Below are 23,403 nucleotides of genomic sequence, written 5' to 3'. Positions count from 1 at the left end.
ACCATGAGGAGACAGACACTAGTTTGTTGTATTAACTGAACTGTGAAGATCCACTCTTTATTCACTTATTAAAACACTAATTAATCACAGCTGATGTCCACTGTACCTTTATTATGAAAAATCATTTTAGCATTTAACGTTTTAACAGTGATTAGTTATTATTAGTAGTCTCTGAGGGGAGAATTAGAATATAAATATTCCGGCTTACTGAGAGTGGTATGTGTCTGTATCCTCAGTTTAAGTTTAAGCTGTGCATTGAAAACATGATTTATTATCATGGTCCAATTCATTATTTACATCAAACATTTAAATCACTGTAATTCATGGTAATTAGATCGTAATTTAGCAATTAAACGTCACCAAGCGATGAAAAAATTACAGTTTGCCTCTGATAAAGTCTCATAGAGACCAATATTAGAGATGTCAATGAAAAGTAACTGGTTCAGTGTGTGATGCATCAGGATACAATAAAATTAACATGAACTTCTGGAGTTGAATCCGTGGATTTTCTAGGAGAGAGAAACACAGTTGTCAGAAAAAAAAAGTTCAATTATCTTGTCCCCAGATAAGATGTTTACTAGACGAAAGAATGAAAACACAGATTTTTTTTATTTTTTTCATCCAACTGTGTCCGCGTCCTTCATTGGTGCTTGCGCGGTGTCAGTCAGAGGAGAGGGCGGTGACTGTGACAGATGATCCTTCCAGTCAGCGCTCACATGCTGGACGACACGGAGAGTCAGCGGGCGGATCGGGGCGCACACGGAACATCACTACGACTGAATAACAACAACAAACCAGCGGCTCTGCGCGCTGCGGCCACTTCGACAACTTTTTCCACGTGAAAGCTCTTTTTAGAAACCTTTTTTTTTTTTATTGTTGTTGACTCACTTGTTTTTCACCAGCTTGGGATGTAACTGTCAGTGCAGAGTTTGCGCCCAGGCGGAGCTTTATTTCCCCGGACAGATTGATCTTGTGTTCGCTCACAATCAAAGGCCAAGGGGCTTCTTGGGGCGACACGTTTGCCACATTTACATGACAGTGTAACTCTTGGCTCCGTCACCTTTAGACCATGGCGGAAGCGGCCCAGCAGCCACACCTGGTGGAGATCGACCCGGATTTTGAGCCCCTGCCGCGGCCCCGGTCGTGCACTTGGCCCCTGCCCCGGCCGGAGTTCATCAACCCGGGTGACTCCAACACGTCTTCGCCGGTGCCGTCTGTGAAGCAGGAGCCCACCGGCAACAACGAGTTCATCAACAACCTGAGCCTGCTGGAGGAGAACGAGGACTTCACGGAGCAGAAGCCGGTGATCCTGTGCACTGATTTCCAGTGTCAGGAGAACTGCGTCCACCAGCAACCTCCACAGCAACAGCAGCAGCAGCAGCAGCAACATCAGCAGCAACATCAGCAGCATCAGCAACACTCGAACCCGCAACTCCCGCAGCAGCAGCAGCAGCAGCAGCAGCAGCAGCAGCAGCAGCAGGTGCCTCTGCTCTCATCCCCGGGCGGCTCGTCGTCCTCGGCGGCCGCGGCCGCAGCTGCCGCTGCCGCCCAAAGGAAGAGCAGCTCCTCCCGGCGAAACGCATGGGGGAATATGTCATATGCAGACCTCATAACCAAAGCTATCGAAAGTTCTCCTGAGAACAGACTAACTCTGTCTCAGATCTATGACTGGATGGTGAAGAGTGTGCCTTACTTCAAGGACAAAGGAGACAGCAACAGCTCCGCGGGCTGGAAGGTACGTCTGTTTTCACTCTTTTGGTTCTTTTACTCTGTCACAGTCAGATTAAGCTGCACAGTGAACTGCTGCTTATGGCTGATAAAGCATTTGCCTATGCAGCTCTTGGACAAAGTTTTTCCAGCTGGGAGTTATAGTGCGTCTGTGGTACTTAACACTGGGCTCACAGGGACTTCATTGTCCTTTATGCTATGTTTTTATCTCCTGTGGTATCACTGTAATATCCCCCCAGGGCTTTCTGGCTTCTCTGTGGTCTCCAATAGTCAGTTTATTGTGACTATATAATGCTTTTTGGTCTAGGTTGTTTCTGTTTTTATCGCCATCATCTATCATCACCCCCTGAGTTATCACTGTTACACCTCCTGCAGGGACCTCTGCTAATATTTGCAATGCATTCTTACTATTTCCAACAAGGTGAGACCGAGCGTCAGAGCATGCATGAACGTTTGAGTGACTGTTGGGTTGTTTATTATTGGCTCCCATTCACGGAAACCAAGTCTTCCTTCACTGGCACCCATCCAGCTCATGGCAATTCAGTGAATTGACCAATTCCTAACACGACCTTAGACAGTCATCTGACTTCTCCCTGCAGTGTGTGATTTATGTGAGTCTGCTGACTCAACAGGGTTTTTTTTCTGTCTTTCTGCCTTATTGCTTCCCTGAATCTTCTATTCAGCAACACTTTGAGTTCTGGCTTAGTATGATTGACGGGAGTCGTCTCCGTTGTTACTTGAGAAATGAATCACAGATTTGCATCAGAGTGTGTGCCTTGAATGAAGCTGTGGATGGATGTCTATGTCATAAAGAAATACCAAAAGCATTCATGTGTCCTGGAAACCGTCCAACACATTACACAAGAGGGGATTTAAAATTTCTGATGTGGTGTGACAGGCCCTCCCACTGAACACTATTGAAGGGTGTAAACCTCCCTTTGGAGACACATAGTTTCAGTGGTGTCTGACAATAAATTAATGACAGTCTACTCTCCCAGTGGGAAATTGTATTGAGTCTGTAGTCACTAAGTGAGAGATTTATTGCCGCTTCCCTCTGTTATATACTTCCTGGGTTGCCGATGAAATTTAAAGCATTCGTAGTGCTTTTTGTCTTCCCCTGTCAGAGCCAGCTCCCATGCTTGAGTCATGTGCTGAGAGGTGGAACACGCATATCAGTCACAAACGCCAGTGAGAACTTCTTATTTTAGTTTGTTCTGAATCACATAATAAAAACGATTTAGCCACAACTTTCATATTTTGCTATATTCTGTTTTTTTTTTTTAACCACCTTTTGAGGAAACGGTGCATTTTCAGCGACCTCCTGCTCCTCTGTGTTTACAAACAGAACCAAACTCAAACGTTGTCCCATAAGTGAATTTGTGAGACTGGGAAAAACCCTTCAGCCCAGTGAAATCTGTCCAGTTCCTGCTTTGTTTCAGTACAGTATACACTGTGCGTAATGTGTTGTTAGGAACGTGAAACTGTCCAGGTAGGTTTGATCCTTTGTATGTTTAAAGGTGCCGGCATCTGTCCTGCTTTAATACTTAATGGATTCTACTATAATGAAGAGGAATGCATTGGTGTGGGAAGCTACAGCTCAAACTATCAATGAGGAAACCAGATTAATTTGTGAACATGCCAATGTATATGCAGCACGTTATTATTTTTGATGAGACTTTCCACTCTGTCACCTGATTGTCAGCCGTCATACCAGCCCCTCAGTGACCACAGCTTTGATCAACACTTTCTCAGCAGTACTCGATGGTTACAGTGTAATTATGGCAGTTATTATATAGCAGAGAGCAGTTAAGTGAGGTTACTGTGAGTTAATTGTCTCCGACATCAGTCATTACCTGCAGTAGTTGATCATTTACATTGTGTAAAGCATGAAACACAGTGACACATCTATGTGTCTTCATTATTTCACATAAATAAACAGTGGTTTCTTGCTGTTATTTTGAATGGACCTGTGCTTGTACATTGTACATTTCTACTTTGTGGTGTTGCTACTTTAACTTTCGTAAATGATTTCCGTACTTCTTCCACCACTGAGCCTGGGCTTGCTGCTTATGCTGCCATGTTGGGGGTGTATGCTGAGTAATACTGTGGGAAAGCAAAGTGCCATTCACTGCTGCGAGGGGAGTTATTCATAGAGCTCCCTTCAGTTCCACACAGGGCGGCTATCACACATTGTCTCTTCAGAGCGGGCTCACTCATGAGCCGGGGCACGCTGACGAGAAAACGCCTGTGTGATAAACATAACAATATAAAATGCTAATTTAGCAGCAATGTGTTTTTTTCCAGTAGTTAAATACGAATGTGTCATCAATATTTAACCCTTTCAGTCTGTCCATGTTAAATCTGATGAAGCATTTGACCCTTTCCGTGCCATGTTAAGTTCTGTCTCAACTGATAAAGCGACAGATTGGAAACATGAACGTATGTAAATTGGCAGGTTTCATTCCAAAGACACCAGCTTTGCAAAAATGCTAAAACAAAAACCTCAAAACTCAAAAATCTCCCATTATACAACAGTGATTAGAATGAGAAGGGGATCTGTGGTTAGTGGAAGTATGGGGTTGATTGACTGACAGACTGTTGACTCATATCCAGCCTAAAGTTTGGTGGCTGTATTTATGCTGTGAGACAGTCACAGCAGCGTAAATATGAGTTGTAAAGTACTTTTGGTTCAGTTACCGAGCATCGTTTGTCCACGTGAACAGACTCTCCTGAAGTGAACTGGCTGGAGCACACAGAGTTTTCATTAATCTGTGATTAAGGCTGTCTGCTCCGTAATTGTTTGAGCTCGAGCTCGTTTCGCAGCGCGGCTGATCCTTGACGCTCGGTCGTGTCTGAACTGAGTCATGACAGCCTCCACACTCTTCAGGCCGTCTGCGACAGTGTGAATTTTGAGGACAGTTGTGCCAGGTGGGACCGTACTTGGAGAAGCTCTCCAAGTGCACTAGACACTGGCCCTGGCACAGAATATCATCCAACAGGAAGAAGAACAGATGGCACAAATAATGTATCAAACCTCTTTGCAGAGCTGGTTCGCTCTTTCTAATATGTTGTGTTCCCCAGGAGACTGCCTGATTTTCCTTTTAAATCACTCTCTAAAATGTCGTTAAATTGCTTCAGGCTGCATCATACACAAAGTGTACACTTCCATTAACACAGTACAGTACATACAGTGCACACACACACACACACACACGCAACCTTGCATACCTGCCAAAAATCTGTTCTCTCTCGTGTTCCTCTACTATACGTACGTCACCACGGGGTAAATATTTGGTTTTAGCCAGTGGAGCTGGATGTCTCAGCTCTTTGATGTTAGTATTCAGATCAATTTGGTCATAGGTTTTCTCTGTACATGGAGCTCTCTTGACCTGAAATTCCTCAGCCTACGCTGGTAAACACTCCCACGGGTCTCTAAACAAACTGTGCCATAGCAGACAAACACATAAGTCCAAGCAGATAGTACAAGTGACACAAGGGTCATTACCACGCAGAATGCACCCATTGACTCCAGCCTCTCATTGTCGGTCTTACTGTAAACACAGTAGGTATCACCGAAAAGAGTCGCTCAGTGAGGTTGTGTAGCATGGCCCATATATGAGTGTGTGCGAAATCATCATATCACTGTGAGTGATGCAGCAAAATCTCTACCACATCCTTCTACTAAGAGTTACATTAGGTGTTTAATTGATATTTACGTAGGTTGTTTGCAAGGTGATGCACGGGTGGACGCATTTGCTACGTTATCTGAAATATCTTTCCCATCCGCTGCGGCAATCTCACTAGAATCAAATACAGAAGCTAAGAGTGAAGGTATTCTAATCCAAAGCTGGTTTCACTTTGTCACTGATCACAAACTGCTTGTTTCTCCAGGGCTGAATGTGTATTAGTAGGACAGTGAGCTGGATGGAACAGCCGTCCTCTTGTTTCAACTGCTTCAACACACACACACACACACACACACCTCTCACCCCCCAGAGGCAGTGAAGGAGTCCAACCTTGGCATTGCCCCAAGACATGAGGGGCAGCTGTGTTTCTCAGGCAAAGGGCTGGAGTCGCTCTCCTCACCCTCCTCCCCATTTCCTGCCTGGGGCTGCCTACCTCTCCAGTGCTAGTTTTCCGCCTCTGCACAAAGCAGTTCATACTTAGTTATTTAAAGGGTTACTGGACCACCACTCCCACCCCACCCTCAGTCTCCTCCCCATGGAGCTGCTTAGATTGTACAGAGAAAAATCAAGAGATAAAGACAACACGAGAGGGAGAGAGAGAGAGAGAGAGAGAGAGCAGCAGCGACCCAGAATGCTCTAAGTTCAGACTGGGTGACACTTGTTAGGAGTTGCATAACAAGACATTTACTGGAATCAGGGAGCCGCAGGCCAAAGTCTGGTGCCACTGGTTAGTCAGCGGAACTGTGAAGCACTGTGTTAGAGATATGTGGGACGCTAGTCTCCTGTGTGTGTGTGTGTGTGCACATAACCTGGGCCTCATAATTAAAGCCCTGCTGCTGGCAGATGCACAGACACGATGGCAAACAGACAGGCTGACACAGGGAACATTCCAGCACAGGCCTTTATATCGTTTTTTATTGTGGCGTGATAGTGTGCCTTTCCTTTTTCTCCCAGCTGATTTTAATCCAGTATCTCCTTACAACGGCTTTTTCCCCTCACTGTTTCCTTTGCATATCACTCATTGTGCTTTGATGTGCTCGATCACGATAGCTGGCACACTAAGGGAGTTAAAAAGGCAGCTGTGACTTTGAAAATCATGTTGGCCTTTGATTTGCTTTGCATTATCAATTAATGTACTGATGATTTATTCCTTGTTACCGATGACTTGTTGTGTCTATGATACATCTACAAAGAGGTGACTTACATACTTACATTTCGCCAAAATCAAAGCCGTTTTTATTGACTAACTGTTTTGGCACAGGTAAATGTTGTGGCTCAGCATGGTATAAAAATGTGAAGCCGTGTTCAGAGTGACGTAACTGTGCTCATCCACACTGATTTGATTGAGCAACAGTGTGAAACTAGTAGCCCCACAGATTATTTCACAACCTCATGTTTTCCTTCTGTTCTGCTCCACATGTGTTTACCTCTCAGTCCTGGCATTAGTACTCCCTGTTTTTGTCTGTCTGTTACGTCTTATTCCCTCATACCAAGAAACATTTTCGGATATTAATCACTGAGCAGGAAACCAGGTCAGTGTGGTGGGGCAGTTGAGATCACATGGTGTTGAAATTTTTATATCTGAGTGAGCAACACGTGTGTTTATTTATGAATCCAGTCATTCACTTTTTTCCCAAGCAAGTGTTGACAATTGATTCCATGTGCCGGTGCCGTCTGGGTCATCGTTTCACGGTAGACCTTTAATAGCATCTCCAGAATGCCATGGGAGCAAGCCAACAGGCAACAGCAGAAGCCGTAATACACATACCGCACTGGGGATCATGTCTGATTTGTGCCTGTCTGTCTGTCTGTCTGTCTGTCTGAACAAACTTTCTAGTTCTGTCTCGAAAAAGTTGCAGATGAAGTTATTTTTTACTCAAATGTCTGAAAAACCAACGAACGTCTTTGACACATAAACACTTTTTTCCCACTTTGAATGGGAAATAATTGGGTTTTTAAGATGGAACAAAACAGCTGTGCTGTGTCTGCAGGGGGTTTCTAATCATTTTTGATGTTCCAAATTGTCTGCCAAACATTACTCAGTCGAGGTTTTACTGTATAGGAACTGTCTGCCACCACCAATCTCAGCAACCAGTGAGGGATTTTAGCAGCTGAGAAGCTGCTTTAAAGTCCTGTGTTAATACATTTTAATTCTGCCCTTATTCCACAGTGGACAGCGTAGAGAGAGAGAGACGGTAAATAAAGGGGGGGAGAGTAGTGGACATGGAACACAGGAACCACAGCTGGGAATCAAAACATGGGCGTTGCAGTTACTGTTTGGGGGATGTGCCTTTACTTATAGGACATTACCAACTTTGAACTAAAACCAAAGTACAACCACAAGACTTGATAAATAGGTGCTGACCATGTTATAGGTGATATTTTCAGTCTTCAATAGCATTAGAACTGGTAACTTCACACTTACAGAGCCTTTATCGCACTGGAAAGGACCCAGGAAAATCCCCTTAAAGTGCCCCTTTCATTTAGCGAATTCAGACCAATCATGTCAAATGTGTACACGGGTGTTTCCACCCACCTCAGGCGCTGGCATCACACAACCCTGCAGCACCCATGCCAGAGTTTTGTTTTGTCAGTCCTTTTTCTGGCTGCAGACCAGAGTACAGATCATTCAGTGCGGATGTAGTGTCCAGTAAAGTGATACCAGCAGAGAGTAGTGTCATTCCACAGGACAGAGGAAAGGTGCCCGTGCAGGCTGCTTTACGCTAGAGTCCAAAACATACAGAGTTGATGTTCACCATCATGGTCAGATAAACAGTAATTTAGGATGAGTAAGAATGTTTTTCATGCGGGTTTGGTAGGAGCGAGATGAGAGCATGTGATCATCTGTTTTGGCAGTGGGTTTGTCCAGGCATGGCAGTTTGTTTCACAGAATATGCTGTTGTTTGGTCTATGTGCCATCGCGGCTTCTCAGCTCTCAGAAAATTAGTAAAATCTCCTGTGGGGTTAACAGGAAGACTTCGGCATTGTTTTACGGTGTGAGAAGAGGAACTGTTGGTATGGAATGTAAATAATTTTACCATTCAAATGAGAAGTGAAAGCCCTCAGCTCTTATTCACACATTAAAAATGTGGTGTCCCATCAATTTCTCATAGCTTGTGTGTGTGTGTGTGTGTGTGTGTATGCGTGAACTGGCTCCAGACCACAGGGAATGAGCAGAGCAACACTTTTATGGGACCACTTGCTGCTGAGGGCCCCAAACCACAGGCATTACCCAGACCCACATTGTTGTGCAATACCCGCCCTAAAGCGATTATGCACGGTGCCTGTGAGACTGGCCCGGTATTATCATACAGTCACACATGCATTGAGGTGCTCGATGTGCATACATGAGCGCATGCTGGAGCTGTGCAGCTGGCTGACATGGATGGAAATTAAAATGTGCACTTAAATCAAAAGTGCTGTTATGATTATGCATCAGACTGCAGGTTTCCCACGTCAGTTGTCATGGGAACTAATAGTTTGTTTCAAGGTCAGAGGTGTGCACTTTAGGTTTGCACTTGCGCTGCAACATTGCAGTTTTGTTTAGTGAGGCTCTTCTGCAGTGTTTATAAATGAAAGCATGCAGAGGCGAGAGGACAGGATATCAACGGTACGCTTCACTTGACACTAACTTCCACTGGAACATACAGCGTGGACTAAAACTGAAAATTGTTTTACATTAAAAGAAATGGCTGCTAGCAATTGTGTGGGAAGTTATTACTTTCTCACCGTCACTGATAGCTGAGACAGACGTATAGCTTATATATATCTTTATATATACAGTATATATATATATATATATAGTTATATAGTTATATAGTTATATAGTTATATTTGATAGTATTAATAATACTGTTCTATATTATAAACAAAAAAGTAATGATATATAATATGTTTCTGAACATTTATGTGCTGAAGGTGGCATTTGCATTCCCAACATGGCTCTCCACCGAGGCTCCTGTCTTGGATTCTAGGAAACACAGCAGTGCCAGACAGGCAGATTACACATGTAACCACATGTGGACTCATTTGTCTCTCAATGAATCATTTATGACGTGGTTGAAGCAAATGACAAGAGGGATACCAAAGAAAAAGAAAATCTTGATGTTGATTTGTTGACATTATCATGTGAGGGAACAAGAATCCTTAGTTTTCATCATATCCATCATCACACTGATGTTATTTTGAATTTCATTCTGGTAAATATTTATATACACATCTTTGGCATGTCTGCCTTTTATTGACAGTGAATTATGGAGAGACAGGCAGGCACCATGGGAAACATACTTTTACCAAAAGGTGAGCAACATTGGAAGAATTCGGCCGTGGAATTTGGTCAAATGAGTTAAAGGAAATAGTTTTGTCGTTCTTGGCTTCCATCTGTCATGATGCCATAATTGTAGTTGTTCCCACATCCCACATCTTCCATTCTGCATTAATATTGGATTTTAAATTTGGCTTATATGCTTTTATTGCTGCAGCTCTCTTTAGTAGGAAACAACTGAATTGTAGAAAAGCTGTGATGTCAGGAAAAAAAAATGTTGCACAATGTCAATGCATTTTAAAGAAGTGCTCATTTGCCAGTACAACTTCTATCTTATGTAGCAATTATCATATATATATATATATTTTTTTTTTTCTTTTGTAGAATCTATTACCTCTATTTTCCTCCATCTGCTGCACTCTCTTTTACCAAATGCAAATTGCAGTCTGACAGGAAGTGGGTGCTTGAAAGCAGTTCAAGGTACGCAGTACCAGCCTATATCATGAAGAGAGGAAGCAGCATTCAGAGTGACGTCAGGTTCAGTGACTTCTTCCTCTTCCAGTGTTTCCTTTTTTCTCATTCTTCCTCTTTGCCCCACTCAGAGTTGGGAAATGAATCAGTATTATCGCTAATCATTGCTCAATATGATAATGCTAAACCCTCAAAATATGCATATCGAGATATTGTGGTTCACACTTTGGCTCATTGACAGTCAGCTTAATGATGCTGTATGGAAAGTATTTAAATAAAGCAAAAGTAAATGCGGGTGTGTGAGGGTTTGGTTTACTCGTGCGGTCCACGTCCTGATCTGTTCTGGTCTCAGTTTGATAATGGCTGCGCTGATTGGAAAGCCAAGTTCAGGTCTTGGTACCCCTGTTTAATGACACACTTACTGTCTACTGTTCCTCGCACCCTCACCACAGCTGATTTTATCATTCGTTGATGGAGATGTTGAATGTAGAGCAGCGTTTTTATAGTCATTTCTATTGGTCTACCAGTTCCAGAAGATTTTAAAACAATAAGGACACCTCTAGGATTATCAGCTTATTGTTTCATAACTCTTTCACTCAACTACTACATCAACTGTTGTACAGAAGCGTTACGCTGAGAAGGACTTTTTATGTGAAACTTTAATTTTACCTTTCTTTTTCTTTTTTGTTTTTTTTTGCTGCTCAAGCTAATTTTAGAAACGGCAAACAGGTAAGTGCACAGTGTGGATATCTAAGGACAGTTAAAAGCATCAGGAGCAGGCAGCGTACACTAAAATCAAAACTATTTTTCAAAACTATTTTTCTTCATTGGATAAAATTCCTACTACACTACACTTATTATTATATTATTATTATTATTATTGTTTTGAGAACAGTTATTTTTTATGTATATGGCTTTTTGTCTTTTCAATAGATTTTGATGTTGACTTTTTGTCTTTGTCTTCTTCATCTTATGCTCCACCCACCCTCCCTTCACAGGCTGCAACACAGGCACCCAGCAGTGATCCACCCCACCGTTGAATCCCATAAACATGTATCTTAATTATATCTACTTTGTACAAACATGATTTATATACAACAGTTTTCACAAACACAGTTTAAAAGTACACTTATTTATCTCAATGCTTTACAAGGTCATAAAGAAACACAGGAAAGACATGCACCAAAGAGAAATCCTCTCCACTCTGGAGCTGATTTATTGGTAGAATCAACATCCAGCCATAAAAACAGCTTGGGGATATCCCCGTGTTTGCCAGGTTGAACTGGGGTAACAAGCGAATAAATAGAACCCCCCCCCAATCAGTCCCTCTACCCTCCCTCCTGTAGTGCGTCTGACTGCACACAGGCCGCCACACAGGCACCCAGCAATGGTCCACACACTGCATCTTTATCCAGGCAGAGCAGGCAGCAGCCCAGCCCAGCCCAGCCACTCTGCTGATCAGAGGCGAAAAATATCCCCGCTCCACAGACAGAGCTCTGTGCATTTACAGACTCACATTGTGTTGCACATAGCAACACATGCACATATTTTAGCTTGGTAAGCTTTGCCAGCACAACCCAGTCCCTGTCTGTACACATGAGCTGCGTGCTGCTTAAGTCTGAGTCATGAAATCAGCGAGCACAAGATAGAGCTCAGCATGTAAACACAAAGCTCTGCTTGCTGTTAACAGGCTGCTGGGACAGTATTTTAAAACTGCATAAAGCACCAACCCTGTAGCCTTCATCTATTCACTCAACTTCTCTCATTGGCCTTTTACATTTTAAGGGTCATAGCTAACACAGAGAAGGGGCCCCTCTTTCCTTTTTATTCCTGCTTTGCCCAGTCAAAGTTTTGATTAGGAAGTAGTGGCTCCTGAACCCAATGTTCTTCAGCTGGTCCCCTTTACATTGCACCTACCAATGGCTCATTTTGCTGTGTTTTACATAGAAATCAAAGGCATCAGTGGAATCAATATCAGGCCTGGCCAGCTCTTCCTGTGTGGATACAATGCAGCAGGAAGTTCGCTAATAGCTCCTCCACTCCGTCACTCGTCTCATACTCTGATGAAAGATCCCGGAGTGTCAGTGGCTTTGCTGCTTCTCACCATATGCACAAAACCACTCGCAGTCGATTTATCATTTGTCTGTCGAGTCTGTGAGACCAATCCATCTTTAGTTTAACCAATCAACATCCACTCTGGTTTTCAAGTTCAACTATATGTGTGTGTGCATGTGTGTGTGTTTGGGGAAAGGCCTGCTGGTTGCACACAGATTCTTTGCAGAGGATTGTGAAAAGCAGATCCTGCCAAGAGGCCGTCAGTAAATACATTTGCAGACAGATTTGCTTCTGCATGACTTGCGTTTTCTGCATTTCCATGTGCGCTTTACAATGGTCATATAATTCAGCTTCTGACAATAACCATTTTCAAGAGGTACTTTCCTGGAAGTCATAGAGTGCTACTTGGGCTCATGGAGCTCTAAAGTGAATTTACGGAGCTCCACACTGAGCACTCTTTGTCCAAGACTTCTCTCTCCCCTCTCTTTGCCAAATTGAATTATTGCAAGTTGACGTCAGCGGGTGAGAAAGGGACCCTTTTTGCTGCAACACGAGTGTGCGATCAGCTGTGGCCAGTAGTGTACGTGCACAATGTCCCAGAGGAGCAAGTGAAAAGGACAAGGGAGAAATAGTATACTAGGAACGAGACAGGATGGAAGGAGAGGGCAGAAACAAACTATTTCTGGCTTGAACTATATCCTAGGGTCAGTTTCCATATTTAATCTGAAACTTTTTAAATACAGAAAGTGCGGAAAAACATATTTCTTTTTATATCCCTGAAACAGGGACATGTCTATGTCTTCTTGACCAATCAAACCTGAGGCACAGTGCTTGTGTTGCTCGCTGCTACGCAACATTAATGGCAGCAATCATTTCCTTTTCTCCGGGCTGTGTTAATGAAACTGAGGGTGTAAATAATAAAATGGTCCAAGGCTTTACATTTCCTGTGCCCTGCTTTTGATTTCCACAGCCTTTTATGATCGCCGTTGTATTGATTTTAGCAAATAGGTCAGCAATTATTACTGGTCAGTTCAATATTAGCGCTAATGATAACCTATCAAACAGCAAACAAATGAAGTCATCACCGTCTTCAGATTGCTTTGTGAATGTTGTGACGTGAAGGTGTAGAGCTTTGTGTTTTTGTGTGTATGAGCGAGAGATTCCTTGTGTGCAGCTGAACAAGGTGAATACACCCAGACTCTAACACTTTATCTGATATTCTGAAAGAAGAGATGATCATAAAGAACATGCAAATAAGATTACATACTGACCGTGTGTTTGATTTTAGATTTTAATAACAAACCTTTTCACCAAAAAAGCTGCAACCTAATCAACTTAAAGTATCTATTAACTCTTCCCTCATGCCTGTGTTTCTCTTTACCTGGCTCCAGGTGTTCGATCAGCCTCTACAGCCAGTTTATCTACTTTTGTTAGCTTTGTTTTACTAATAGAATTAGTTGCAATCAACCTCTGACAATCGCACACATTCTGACGCAATCCTAAGTGTGCCTTATGCCGTTAGGAAAAGTGCTGTGAGTGCATCTTTTGAGGCCTTTGAGATCTCAGTGAGTGGTTGTTCACCATCACTTGTTGCCCTACCATCTCACCTGGAGCTGTGTCCTCACCTCCATGCTGTTGTTAAGCAGGTAGACCTGCTGAGTTGGTGTTAGGCTAATAACAGGTTTACCTGTTTTCTGTCCTAATCACACCACTTCAACTCAGCCAGACTCAGCACAAAGCTTAGACATGACCAAGCTGCAGCTTTAGGGCTACTTACTTTGGTGGTTATAAATGGTGCACTATCTACTCTATAGATTGACTGGTTCATAGCCGCAGACATTACACAGAAAATAGCTAGTTACAGTGCACGAACGCACCTGAGCATGGGTAATGAAAGGTGAAAAAACTGTTCAGGACAGCACCGTTTCTCTAATGAGTTCAATGGAAATTGTGCAGGGAAACCACAATTATTTCACTTTCATCAGCTCCTTATCGCTGCTATATGCTTGTGAAACTGCTCCGACAACTGCTGGTGTGTGAGTTTGTACCTGCTGCACGCTTTCAGTCAGTGAGGAGGGAGCATTGCTGCAGATACTGTATACCTAAAGCTCTATGGGCTTTGCAACTGAGGTTTCACTTGTGGCTTCACTTGATTCAAAGCAGCCCTGCATGTAGGTGGTATTGCAGTCATCTGGGGATTTTTTTTTCATTAGACGAGTTGACATTTGAGCAACTCTGAGAGCGTCAGAACCTCGGTCAGCATGCCAGCATATGTCTGGCACAGTGTCTCAAATTTTCTGCAGATACTTGGCTACTACCTGCAAGAGAAAGTAGGAGCAGGGAGGATAAGACATGAGAAGGCAGGAAAGGAGAGGAGAGACCAGGCAGTGGGAAGGAAACAAAATAAAAGGCAAGGAAAGAGGAGGATAAGGAAGGAAACAAGGGGAGAAAGGCAGACATGTGGGAGTATGGAGTGACAGAAGACAAGGCAAGAAGGAGAGGACAGATGAAGAGGACAAAACAAATGAAGTGAGGAGAGTAGTAGAGAAAGGAGTCGAGATGCAGGGTGCAAAGAAGAGAACAAGGTACGAGAGGAGAGGTGAGAATAGAAGAGAGGGACTAGAAGGAGTAGGAAAGAGGTGAAAGAACACAAAACATGGCAAGAGAGAGATGATATTAAAACAGGGGGAGGAGACGAGAAGGAGAGGAGGAAGGAGACGGGGATGTACCAAACACTGTGGCCTTTCAGTAGTGCTGCCAGTGAGGGAGTTTAAACCAGCACAGTGTGTTCTTAACTGATCCAAGCCCACTCTGTCACACACAACCCCTCTTTCTCTATTTCTTGAACTGCCCACACTCAAAACACATTATCCTGCTCTCTCTCTCCCTTTCTCACACACACTCACCACCCATGCACCCATACTGCAGCCACTTGTTGAGTCATGACATATCCAGTCATGCAATTCAGTTTTAGCAGTCACACGACAAAGTGAACATTACTTTCATTTAATAAATGTAGTGTGACACCGGGGACTTGTGCCTGTTGCTCAACACAGCCGAGTGGAGTTGGAGGAGAGGGTGAAAGCTAAATTTGCGGTGTCCACTTGGCTTGGGACCCTGCGGCTTTGCATTCCATGCCTTTTTCTCTGCCTCGCAACCGCCATGTTTCCTGTGAGGCAGGAAGTCAGCTCTGTTTCCTGTCACAGACCTCTTTCATGTGGTCACTTCCTCGTGCTTTGCCAGCACCACTGTGTTCTGTTGACTCAGAGAACGGAGGTGGTGCTCCTCGCGGCGAACTGAGGTAGAACAGAGAAAAATGTTATTATCTCTGGCCTCATGAACCAGCCTTCAGAGATAATGTCAGGTTGCTGCCTATTTTCATAACATACAGTTTATTATAATTACATTCCTGAGTGCAAAGGTTTGCTGTGTGTTAATTGCACGCAACATTTTATTATTTGGGGGTCAAAGTAGTCTGTCTTTACACAACCTTTTGTTTATTTTCCAGAACAGTTTCCATTATTTTGTTGCATTTTGAAACAAAAACCTCCACTTTGGAGCTAGTCACAGTGTTTTTGTGGTATTTGTATAGAACAAAAGATAGGACGTCCTCCAGCGACGGTAATCAGAGTTCACTCCTGTGAAATCATGGGTTTTGTAACCTTGCTGAGGAATGTTGATTGTGATGGCTGCCTGGCTGGGAATCCTGCCTTTACTGTTTCCTAAGAGATACTAACAAGTTGGCTGTGATTACAATTGAACTTTGCACACAGTGATTAGCTGGAATGTTAAGATTCCTGTGTACTGCAGCCAGTGATAAACGAGTGTCACACACACAGTGTCCAAAAGAAACACATTTAATTTGTAAAAAATTAAAGGCTGAGGTTGAAAAGAAAAGTGATTTTAGAAATGTAGGAAGCAATATGCATGTGTGTGTATTAGTCTCCTGTGTGTGTTCCTGTGCGTGTGTTCATCCCCAGTCGCGTGTTTACACGCCACGATATCACTGGCTGCAGTGGAGAGAGCAACAAAATCAAAACCATTCTGTGCTGCTGTTTGTTATGCTGCCATTCCACTAAAAACATGAGCTGGCACTCAGTCTATGACGACAAAACATGCACACGCACACACACACAGTGGGAGACGAGGCTTTTCCATTGGCCCCACCAGACACTCTCAGCCACACTCCCCACACGGCACACAGAGTTCTACCAAGTTCTGGCATTTCCCATCAGAGCAGTTTTTTATGACCCTTCACTTGTACTCCCTCTCTGTTGCATCAAAACTGGTTTTAAAATGTTCTTGACCGATCAACAACACCATGTGTATCGACTGTGAAATAAGCCAAAATTGAACCGGAGCCTCCAAAGTGGAGTTTTAAGCTGTGAGTTTGTCCTTCCTGTCATCAGGATGATATAGGGCTGTAACAGGACATCCCGGCGTCTCTGCTCACATTGCAGTCATTCCTTGTTGCAGCACAGCTGAAATTAACAGTACTTTTAGCGATCATGGGAAGGAGAGACTCATGACCAGACTTTACTCCTCGCCTTTTGTCATATCTACCAATGTGCAGGAGGAGTGGGGAGACAAGCATTTGCTAGGCTAATCAGGGAAGGGCTGTTACGTCCTTCACATCATGCAAACCAGCCCAAGACATTGGCTGAAGCTGTCGGGTCATTTGATGCAGAGGTAATTTCATTCACTTGTAAAGTGCCGCTGTTCAGAGGAGTCTGAGGTCCTCCAGTGGGGGGAGAGGGGAAAGGAGAAAAGGAGATGTAAAAGACAAATAAATGAAATGTGGTGGAATTAAATCAATTAACTGATCTGTTGATCGTCAGGAAATTAATCAAATACAATGGTGTTAATTGGTTAAAGGGACACGTCACCAGTTTTACATGTGAGGTTAGTTAATAAGAGGAGTTCAAGCTTGTAAAACAGCTGAGTAATACCCATATGCTGCCAGGGTGATTTCTCTGTTTTATCACCAAACACAATTCAATACATCAATCATTTATATTATTTTTTGTCATTTTATGGGATCAAATATCAGTGCAGAGAATGAGAGGAGATGGTAGAGATGAGAAGTGGAGGTGAAAGCAGAGCAGAGGGCAACCAGATGTGAAGCAATGACTCACAGCAGGAACAGACTTGATGACGTTAGCCACTATGCACGCTAAGCTCTGCATGTGTGTGCCGGGAGTTCCAGCCTTTCTTCCAAAACAACAAGCTTTACGCATGCACAGTGATGTCTGGCCAAGGCTCATTACTTCATGTCATGTCCCGGACACAAAACGAGCCGGGCCCTAAAGCGGCTACAGTGTAAAATGATTCTGTGAGTTAGTATAAAAAGTTGTGAGAGGCTGAAAAACAAACAGAGTCTGAAATTCTGAGTAACTTGAAGTGTCCCGACACAGCAGCAGTTCCAGTAAAGTAGGGCAGAAATGGTGTCTCACTCTGTGTGGTTTGCTTAGCAGACATTTGCCCAATATTTTTGCTCTTTTGTTTGCCATGTTTTAATGATGCTTCACTTGCTTCCTGCACAAAAATTAGTTTTTCCACTGGGGGCGTCACTAAGCAACATTCGAGTGCAGTATTAATGTGTCTGTAAAGAGGAAAGATTAGTCTGTTTCCTCCCTTTGATTCTTTGCTGGTTTAGACAAGACACATAGTCAGGTGGAATGTGAGCGTTGGTATAATGGTGTTTTACAATGGGCCCCTTTGTTTTTGTGAAGGAAATAAAGGCCCACATGTACAGTATGTTTGGAGATAAGAGTGTCTGCACTTTAATCCTCACATTGTTCCGCATATATTGCTCATAGAAAAAACTTACTGACACCTATTTTGTGTGTGTGTGTTCACTTTACAAATGTGCGTTTCTTTGAATAGCAAATGGCTTGTTGAGAGACCTTAAAATCTCTCCTTTCTCCTCTGTAAGTTAGCTGTCATGGTGAATGTGTTTTTAAAAAAGGAGCCACCTGTAAGGAGGGATTTGCACTTGAATGCTAAAGCAGACCTGAGGTGTTTTGGAAAAAGGGCAAATGTCTGATTGCCTGTTTCTCACCCAGCTTTTCTGTTTTGCTCTTTCTGCCTCTTCTCCAGAACTCCATTAGACACAACTTGTCGCTGCACAGCCGCTTTGTTCGCGTCCAGAATGAGGGGACGGGGAAGAGCTCGTGGTGGATGTTAAACCCAGAGGGTGGGAAGAGCGGCAAGTCCCCACGACGCAGAGCTGCCTCCATGGACAACAACAGCAAGTTTATTAAGAGCAGAGGAAGAGCGGCTAAGAAAAAGGTAAACATCTGTCTTTGTTCTTTGTTCTTCTCCGACTCTGCACTTTTCAGACAACACTTCATGAAAGGGGGGGTTGAATGCTGGTTAAGCTGAAAGCACAGCTACTGAATTTTAGTAATATTCTGGCCTTCTTGTTTTTTCTTGGTTTTAAAAGCTATGTTACAATTAACATGTCATTTTCTCAACTTCTTAGACTAAAATAAGTCATTTTTACACTGCTAAGTAATTATTTCCTATAATGATATTGTATGTAAATATCCATTCATTTACCAGATACAGTATTATTTGATACAATATTACCCAGTCTGTTATTTATGTAATGGTTTCTGCCCAAAGCATATTTTACATTGACCGTAGCTGTCATATATGGTTCTGCTGGTACACTCAGAGTCTCACTGTGTCCCCACAGCTCACTCTCCAAGGTGGCCCTGATGGAGGCGCAGACAGCCCAGGCTCCTTCTCTAAGTGGCCTGGAAGCCCCAACTCCCACAGCAATGACGACTTTGATGCGTGGAACAGCTTCAGGCCTCGAACCAGCTCCAACGCTAGCACAGTGAGTGGGCGCCTCTCACCCTTCATGCCAGAGGACGATCTCGGGGAGGCAGATGTGCATATGGGCTACCCAGGAGCTCCCGGGGCCAAAATGACAGCTACACTGCCCAGCCTCACAGAGATGGCAGGCTCTCTGGGGCACAGCTCTGAGAACGTCATGGAGAATCTTCTGGACAACCTGAACTTGCTCTCGCCTAACAACTCTCAGGTTGGAGGAGGGGCAACAACCCCTGGCTCATCCCAGTCCTCCCCCTCTCCTATGATGCAGCCAAGCCCAGGATACCCTGCTTACAGCTCCCCCAGCATGGCCCCGCAACCTCAGCAAGAGTACCGCAAGTGTGTGTATGGCCAAGCAGGGATGAACACTCTGTCATCCATCCAACTGCAGACACTGTCCGAGAACAAGCCCAGCTTTGGGCACAATATGGGTCAGTACAGCTGCCCTGCGGGGCTTCTGAAGGAACTGCTGACGTCAGATACAGATCAGCACGGAGAGCTCATGCCGTCAGTGGAGACTGTGGTGTCTCAGTCCAGCGGAGGCTGCATGCTGCCGCCTTACAGCAGCAGTCAGCATGCAGCCAAACTAATGGGAGGAGGAAACGGTCACCCGCACGGTCTCTCTCACACTCACCCCCACAATGTGCACAGCCAAGCCCCAGCCACATCACCGTCTATGAATGGCCATTTGCTCATGTCTTTAAACCACGGCAACACCCGCTTGCCTACAGCCAAAATCCCCATGCAGATGCCTTACGGCCTCTCCAGCCACCTCAGCGGGGGAGGAATACCTGGTGGCTTCTGCCCTCTCAACACCAATGGATATGGTCGACCAGGCCTGCCACCACCGTCGCACCCAGAGAAGCTGCCCAGTGACTTGGATGACATGTCCATCGAGAAGTTTGAGTTTGACATGGAGACGGTTCTTCATGACACCCTGATGGACGGGGACTCGCTGGACTTCAACTTTGAGCCGATGGTGACCCAACAAGGTTTCCCCCATGGAGTGAAGACCACCACACACAGCTGGGTGTCAGGGGTAGAAACTGCAGTGGAAAAAAACAAAAGTTCTGCTCATCTGAATTGTTGTTGTTGCTGTTTGGTAAAGAACACAATCAAAACTCATTTGAAACAAAAATATATATCTGAGGATTCTTAATCCTCATCCTGACATCACCGGCAGTTTCTGTACCATCAACATTTCTGTTTCAAAAATATTTTTCTGATAACTTAAGCGGATTGGGACTGGTCGTTATCTGCTGAGGACACATCGCCTCTAGAGCCCCTGTTTTGGTGAAGATGAAGTCAGAATTATTTTTGAAATATCAGATATTCTGGACAAACTAAGTGCCAAACATTTTGCCTTAATACAAGAGCCAAACTGAAACACACCTCTCTGGTTTACTTACCAAGTTTAAGGAAACAATGCAGTGGTTCCCTCAACAATTTACGTGACACTGCCAACCACAGAACATCTCATCATCAACAGCAGCAGCAGCAGCAGCACAAACTCGTACCACGCTGTTTACTACGTTTCCATAATCAAGCGTTTTGTATGTACAATGTAGTGACGACTGACTACCACTGCAGAAGAAGAATGAAGGCGATGTGGCTCATGGGTTTGTGGACTGACCCGATGTAAAGTGAGAGACTTCTCGGATGATGTTTTGTAATAACTCACTTCACTTTGTTATTGCCTAAATGTAAATAATGTCATTACACAGTCTGTAAAATCAGGTCTCGTAGTGTATTTTGTAAGACTGTAAATAGTGTTTACAGAACAGAAGCAAAAATCAAGGCAGCAGAAATGTACTCACAGAGAAAACTGGATCAGATTCTTTTAAACACATGTGAAGCGGACAGTTCTGTGCTTGAGGATCTATCTCAATCGGACTGTAAAATGGTAATACGCTTTTCTGATTTCATGTACATACATTAAGAATGTATATTAAAATAATGTAGTAGATGTTTACTAGAGCTAGTATATATTTGAGACCTAAATTATTTGTGGCATATAAATTTATGCTGGTGCATAACCTGCACTCAGACATCAGAATTGTTCTGATGCATTTGTCACTCTGAACCTTAATACCACAGGAGCCTATTTATTGTGCCTAACATAGTAGATATTGACTGCAGGCTTGAAGGGTTTTATGTATATAATAAATGTCTACGGTCCAGAAGATACTCAAATCCAGCAGTCTTGAAGAAAAGTACAGTGAATTCTTTATTTTCGGTTTCCTGCTTTCACAAGAAGAAACAAGTGACTCTAAATTGTTATTATTAGGATTTCCTGAACGCTTTGCAGCACTGTGAATGTTAGAAGGTCAAGGCAGGTTGGTGGATTTAATATATTCTCAGTGCTACTGTTGTTTTCACACCAGGCTGTGTCCAAAACCTGCCAGAGATTGTCATTAAAGACACTGAGTAACCACCCAGCCCCCTGTTCAGTTCACAACTTTACAAAACACGCTCTTCTTTGTCTGAACAGGTTAATGTGATCCTTTTTGTCCAAAAGAAACCCCAGATACTGTCTGTCAGATCAGCTTCACCGCTTTTAATCAGAGTCTAAGTTGTCCCTGCCCCTCCTACCTCTACCTGTCTCCTTGATTACACATGACTTGATAGCTCCAGTTACCTTTTAATAACAAATCTATTTTTATTATTTCTTAAAGCTGCCCCTGAAATGCACCACTAAGTGTTACGTATCTTATCTAGCTTGTATATTAGCATTTTCTGACTTGCTTTCCCCACTTATTGCTGTAATAATGAGTTTATCATCCTGTCAGTGACTTATTATGCAGAGTCACAAATAGCGTACAAGACTGTGGCGACCTTTGTGAAGATAATATCTGTAAACACGATTGCTTCTTATTAAGTTGACTGATTTGGTGGCTGAAAGTGACATAGAGATAAGTAACTAAAATGGAAAACTGCCTATTCAATTCATTAATGTTTATTGTAGGATTTCTCCAGAAACCACACATCACTAGGCGTCTGATCCTGTCTTGTCAAGAACTGTGAGTGTGCAGCCTTTAATTTACTACTAACGACTTCGCCTCAAACGAGAGGGGAACGCTGTTCAATACAAACGTGCATACTCCACATTAGTAGTGGCACATGATCTGACACTGCTGGCATCCATTTTTAAGAAGGCCAGGGAGAAGGCCAGGTCTAAGAAGAGTAAAATGTAATTCTTAACATTTCAGAAGGCTCTGCTGAGAAGCCATCAAAGAAGCTGCTGTTTGGCTTTGGTGCCAGGTGTTGCCTTTTCTTACCCAAACTTACCATAGTGTACTATAGCCAAATTTGCCTTTGAAGTCAAAGTGATATATTTAGCATTTTTATCATGTGATATGTTCAGAATTATATATATATTTGTGCCGGTCACTCAAGTCAGGATAAACTGTAATGAATCCATGTAGTCAGTATCACAGGGTTCACTCTAAAAAATAAAAGAGCTGTACTAAGTAAATTATATCTTTACATTTTTAAATGATTGAATCTATGCATTGTATTCCTTAATTTTATGTTGCTATTGTTATATTTTTCATTTTCTTTTTGAACTTATGACAGAGATATTTTATTGTATAGCGCTGTGAGATATTTTGGTGTTGTTGTTGTCAAAACTCTATGTTCCAGATACTAAAATGGGGAAAAAAATGAAGTTTATTTAGAAAATAGGTAATGCAGTGATTGATATGCTAAGCTTTTGTAAACTGACAATGTTGTATTTCTTGTATTTAGCTACACTTTTTAGAAAATAGAAACAGAAAGCAAATTACTGAAAAAAAACTTAAAGATATATTGCGTTTTTAAAAATGAAAAACAAAATTTTTAGTCTGTCAGAGAAGTCCTGCTCAGAATGCAGATTCTGGACCAATTTTTGTAATTTTATGAGTAGAAAGACATTGCACTTTTACTTTCATTTTATAACAAAGTGCTCCTCGTGACAAGAGGACGAGTACCTATTACATATTTTGAAAACAAAAATCTGTTACATTTAACTTATACAGGAATAAATTGGAATTGTGCTGTGATTTGCAATCAATAAGAATATGTAACTTGTTCAATATTAATGTATTAAGACCTGAATAAATGTACTTCTGTGTTAAAGACGTGAGATTTGTGATTTTGCATGAGAAAGACGCTGCAGGGGGCCTGCTCTGCAGAAGAGGTGAAACCGGATCAATCTGACTTTTGTTACAGTTGCAAATTACGCTAGGTGGGAAACTTGAACTGATTCAAATATATCTGCCAAAAAAATGATGACTTTCCCTAATGACAGCAAAGTAACGAGAGGACTAACAAGCACTTTATGTGTCATCTAATTGCATTAGCCATTATTTAATCATGATT

At 42.9% G+C, this 23,403-nt stretch overlaps 1 protein-coding gene across 1 annotated transcript; it reads left to right on the top strand.

Annotated features, from left to right (window-relative positions):
• Window positions 1-701: 701 nt before the first annotated feature.
• On the top strand, window positions 702-23,162 carry foxo1a (forkhead box O1 a). Its single transcript, XM_026366698.2, has 3 exons — window positions 702-1,735; window positions 18,304-18,495; window positions 18,905-23,162. The coding sequence occupies exons 1-3, from the start codon at window positions 1,070-1,072 to the stop codon at window positions 20,201-20,203; spliced, it is 2,157 nt and encodes a 718-aa protein (XP_026222483.1). The 5' UTR covers window positions 702-1,069; the 3' UTR covers window positions 20,204-23,162.
• The last annotated feature ends 241 nt before the right edge of the window (window positions 23,163-23,403 follow it).

This window comes from Anabas testudineus, chromosome 13 (assembly GCF_900324465.2).
Source record: "Anabas testudineus chromosome 13, fAnaTes1.2, whole genome shotgun sequence".
Taxonomy (NCBI): Eukaryota; Metazoa; Chordata; class Actinopteri; order Anabantiformes; family Anabantidae; genus Anabas; species Anabas testudineus.
This window is presented reverse-complemented; position numbering and strand designations above follow the sequence as displayed.